This window comes from Cannabis sativa, chromosome 3, assembly GCF_029168945.1.
Source record: "Cannabis sativa cultivar Pink pepper isolate KNU-18-1 chromosome 3, ASM2916894v1, whole genome shotgun sequence".
Classification (NCBI taxonomy): Eukaryota; Viridiplantae; Streptophyta; class Magnoliopsida; order Rosales; family Cannabaceae; genus Cannabis; species Cannabis sativa.
This window is the reverse complement of record NC_083603.1, coordinates 37,030,048-37,034,244: the sequence shown is the minus strand read 5'-3', so window position 1 is coordinate 37,034,244 and position 4,197 is coordinate 37,030,048. Positions and strand designations below refer to the sequence as shown.

At 34.7% G+C, this 4,197-nt stretch overlaps 1 protein-coding gene across 1 annotated transcript; it reads right to left on the bottom strand.

Annotated features, from left to right (window-relative positions):
• Window positions 1–3,099: 3,099 nt before the first annotated feature.
• LOC133036053 (secreted RxLR effector protein 78-like) lies at window positions 3,100–3,561 on the bottom strand. Its single transcript, XM_061112523.1, has one exon. The coding sequence runs from the start codon at window positions 3,559–3,561 to the stop codon at window positions 3,100–3,102; it is 462 nt and encodes a 153-aa protein (XP_060968506.1).
• Between the last annotated feature and the right edge of the window lie 636 nt (window positions 3,562–4,197).

Below are 4,197 nucleotides of genomic sequence, written 5' to 3'. Positions count from 1 at the left end.
ATTTTCTTCTATTATTTATTTATTTTAAATAGATATATTTATTTAATTAAACTTAAATTTAGAATAAAATTCTAAATAAAATTTAATTTAATATTTACAAAATTAAACTTAGATGGTTTAGAAAATAAAATGAATTATTTCCATCTTATTATTAATTTTCCAATAAATATTAAGAAAATTATTTAATTTAAGTTGTATTAATTTAAATTAATTTGGAACTCAAATTTAAACTTTCTATAAATATATATTGTATTTTGAAAAATTAAAGTATAAAGTTATACAATTTTCGAAATATATTAAAATAAATTAATCTTTACTAGAAAAAATACTTCAAGCATAAATACTATCTATCTAGATTTTCTCTAACTAATTCAATTTTTAATAATAATATATTTTAGTTCCTTTCTTTTAAATTAATCATTAAATAAAAAAATCATTGATTTAAGTTGATTCAAAAAAAAATTAATTAAATAAATAATTAATTTACAACTTTAGTCTATTTTTCAAGATAAATTCAAAATCATCTTCCATAGTCAAATGCAATTTCGAAAATATTGATTAATAAAATACATTTTGAATATTATTCAAATTTAAGTTGTTATAAAAAATTTCCAACTTAAAATAATTTTCTATTTAATTAAATGTCATGAAAATAACAATATTTAAGTATCATGATGAAAATCAACTTAGATATTTAATTTTCCATTTAATTAAACGTATTAAATTCAAGAAATAAATAATTTAGTATAGAGAAGGCTTAATTATTAATTTCTAGTTTAATACTAGGAAAAATATTCTTAACTTGAATTGTACCAAAATTAATTATTAAACAATTAATTTTACAATCAATAATATTTTCCTATTTTAATATTAGAAATAATAATTAGTATAGAAATAACTATCTAGAAAATATCTCAATTTAAATAAGTATCTTTTCAAGATTTGGAAAATATCTAATTTAAGTTTTTTTTTTTTAATGGAAAAGAGGGTGCTAAAGCACCCGATGGATTAAAGAAATAAACATACTACAGCAAGTAGCAAAGCAACAAATGTTCAAAGGTAAACATAAAAACAGGACACCAACAGAAAGTAAAATAAATACTACAACACTAACTGAAAGTAAAACAACTACTACAACAACTCCAACCCGCTGCTACCTCAGACACAAGCTACAAAAATTACCCAGCATGCTTTCTCCACTCCACATAATCGTTCAGCACATTCCTGTCAAGGCTAGCAAGATGAGTGTTCCCCACAACCCCAGAAGTGCAAGCCCACTTACCGATATTATGAGCCATAAAGTTGCCCATCCTCGGAACATGGACAATTTTCCATTCATTCAGCGCGCTGCAGATACTAAGAAATCGTCTACGAAGATTGACTAAGTTGAAGTCAGCTGCACCTTCAAACTCAGCTGAAAAAGCATTCACCACTCTCAGATTGTCACTTTGGAATATGACCTTCCCCATTTTCCTCTCCACCGAGAGATCCGCTGCCAAACAAACAGCATGCGCCTCAGCAATCTTTGGGTCAGTTACAAGTTTATTTTCAGCTTTTCCAGTAAAGATTGACCCATTCTCATCACGAACCAGAGTAGCTATCACAGACCCGTCCTCACTCATAGCCACATCACAATTATAGCACAACCAAGAAACCAGAGATGGCGTCCAAACACAGACCTCCACCACATCCCCAATGGCTACTAATCTATGCTCCGAGATTCTCCGATTCAAATTGAGAATCAGCTCCTTCACATTGGATCTATCTCTTCCATGAACTATCCCATTCCTTTCTTTTCACATGGCTTCAAGTATACACAGGCCAACAATCAAAATTTCCTCAAAAGAAATATGAGGAGGCCGATTATGAAGAATTGTGAACCAAGTGCACCATTGTTGCCATTCCCTAACATCAATTCTGTCCACTCTAATTCCCAGCCCAGAGTTAAACCATAGGGCTTTAGCAAGAGAGCATTCCCATAGTAAGTGGAAAGCAGTCTCCATTCCCTCACCACAGATTGGACAACTCACAATGGATAATTCAATAAAATTAGCAAATTTACCTCTAGTTGGGAAGACATCTCTCTCAAGTTGCCACCATATCAGCTTTAATCTCGGGTGAATTCAAGATTTCCAAATCAATTTCCAAGTAGCATTTGTTGCATCATTCCGACACCATCCCATAATTATCTTACATGCTGATTTTATTGAGAAATTTCCAATCGATTCTGCCAGCCAAAGCCACCCATCCTGTGTATCTTCATGTGGCAAAGGAATATTAAGAATTTCCTTGGCATCCTCTCTGTCAAACCATTCCCTGACCATATCAACCTTCCATCTAAAATTCTCATCAATAAATTGGCTAACCCAAGGTACCCCATGTGTTGCATCTAGCATTGGAGTCGGACACTTGGTCAGCTGAGGGACCCAAGGGTCAATCCAAATTGAGGTCCTTTTACCATTCCCAATCTTTCTACATAATCCTTCTGACAGAAGAGAGCGAGTTTTCACAATAGCTTTCCATAGGCCAGAGTCACCACATAGACACTCAATATCCATAAAGTGTTTGTGTTTCAAATATTTTTCTTGCACAATTCGTCCCCAAATGCTTTGGTTATCCATGAGAGCTTTCGAACCCAATTTCATCAGGAAGGCTTGATTGATGGTTTCTACCTTTCTAAACCCAAGACATCCTCTCAGTTTTGGATGACATAGAGAGTTCCAAGAGATCGTACGGATCGTCCTTTTCTTGTTTGTATCTTCCCACCAAAAGTCCCTTAATTCCTTATCCACTTTCTGAGCAATTGACTTTGGTATAACATCTGAAGCCGCCACATAAGTAGCAATGGATGATCCTACTGATTGGATCAAGCGCGCCCTTCCCGCTTTGGAGAGTAACTTTGATTTCAAGCTATTAACCCTTTGCATCACCCTGTCAACTAAGAATTGGAGATCCTTGGTTCTTTTTCTCGATCGAAACAGAGGCAGTCCAGAATAAATGAGTCTTTACTCATTTTTTTCAGGCCAAGCAATTCTGAAATCTCCTTAGCCAATGGAACTGAAACTCCTTTGGTAAAGTGGACAGTATATTTCGAAAGGTTCACTGATTGGCCCGACCAAGCACAGTAATCTTCAATGCATTGAGCAAAGCCGCTGCTTCTTTTCGAGCGGCTTTTCCAAACAACATAATGTCATCAGCAAACATTAAGTGGGTAATAGCAGGGCCATTTCTTGATATCTTGAAGCCTGCAATCTCCCCAGTAGCATTTTTATCCATGAGCATTCTAGAAAGGACATCGGCTGCTATTATAAATAACACTGGGGATAGAGGATCTCCTTGTCGCAGCCCACATGAAGGGTAAATAAATCCTTGCACAGAACCATTTAGGAGCAACCCCATTTTCTCAACCTCAATACATTTTGGCACCCAATTTACAAAGCTTCCATTGAATTCCAAGTTGTTCAAAACCTCCAAGATAAAACCCCAACTCATCTTGTCATACACTTTTTCGATATCTAGCTTAATCATCATGTAGCCCTTCTTCCCTTTTCTATTTTCCATAGAATGGACAATTTATTTAGCCAAGACCGTATTTTCAGCAATCAACCTTCCTTGAACAAAGGCCGATTGCGCAGGCGAAGTGATCTGAGGCAGAAGACTTTTCAGCCGAATAGCTAGCACCTTTGATATACACTTGTAGGCGACGTTGCATAGCGCTATTGGTCTATAGTCATTAACCCCTGATGGACAATCTTTTTTTGGAATAAGAACCAAATTCGTGTTGTTGATAAACTTGTTGGAAATTATTTTACCAGGATCTAGATTTACTAACAAGTATGTTGGATTAACAACCTAATATGAATTCTAAAACAATGAAAATAAACACATATAAAGTTAGAAAACTTTATAGTGGGTGCAACGGAATAATATGACTCCTTCCGTTAAGATCTCTAGCCCTTGATTCCTTTCTGTAGCAGAGCATCACCAAGATCTGAACCTGGATCTTCTTTTCTCCTTCTTTCATGCAGAATTTCCATAGTCTTACATACTATGATTGAGGTACCACTTGATGTGTGTGGGCACTACTCATCACTCAAGAGAATTCGAAAAACAGAGAAGAAAGAAAGAGAGAGAATGGCGGTTTCATAGTGTTTGAGAGAATAAACTGTAAAGTGTGTGTCTCAAACCTGAAGCCTT

Excerpts from the sequence above, each read along its gene's own strand:
- LOC133036053 (XM_061112523.1), bottom strand. The coding sequence starts at position 3,561 with ATGGAAAATAGAAAAGGGAAGAAGGGCTACATGATGATTAAGCTAGAT.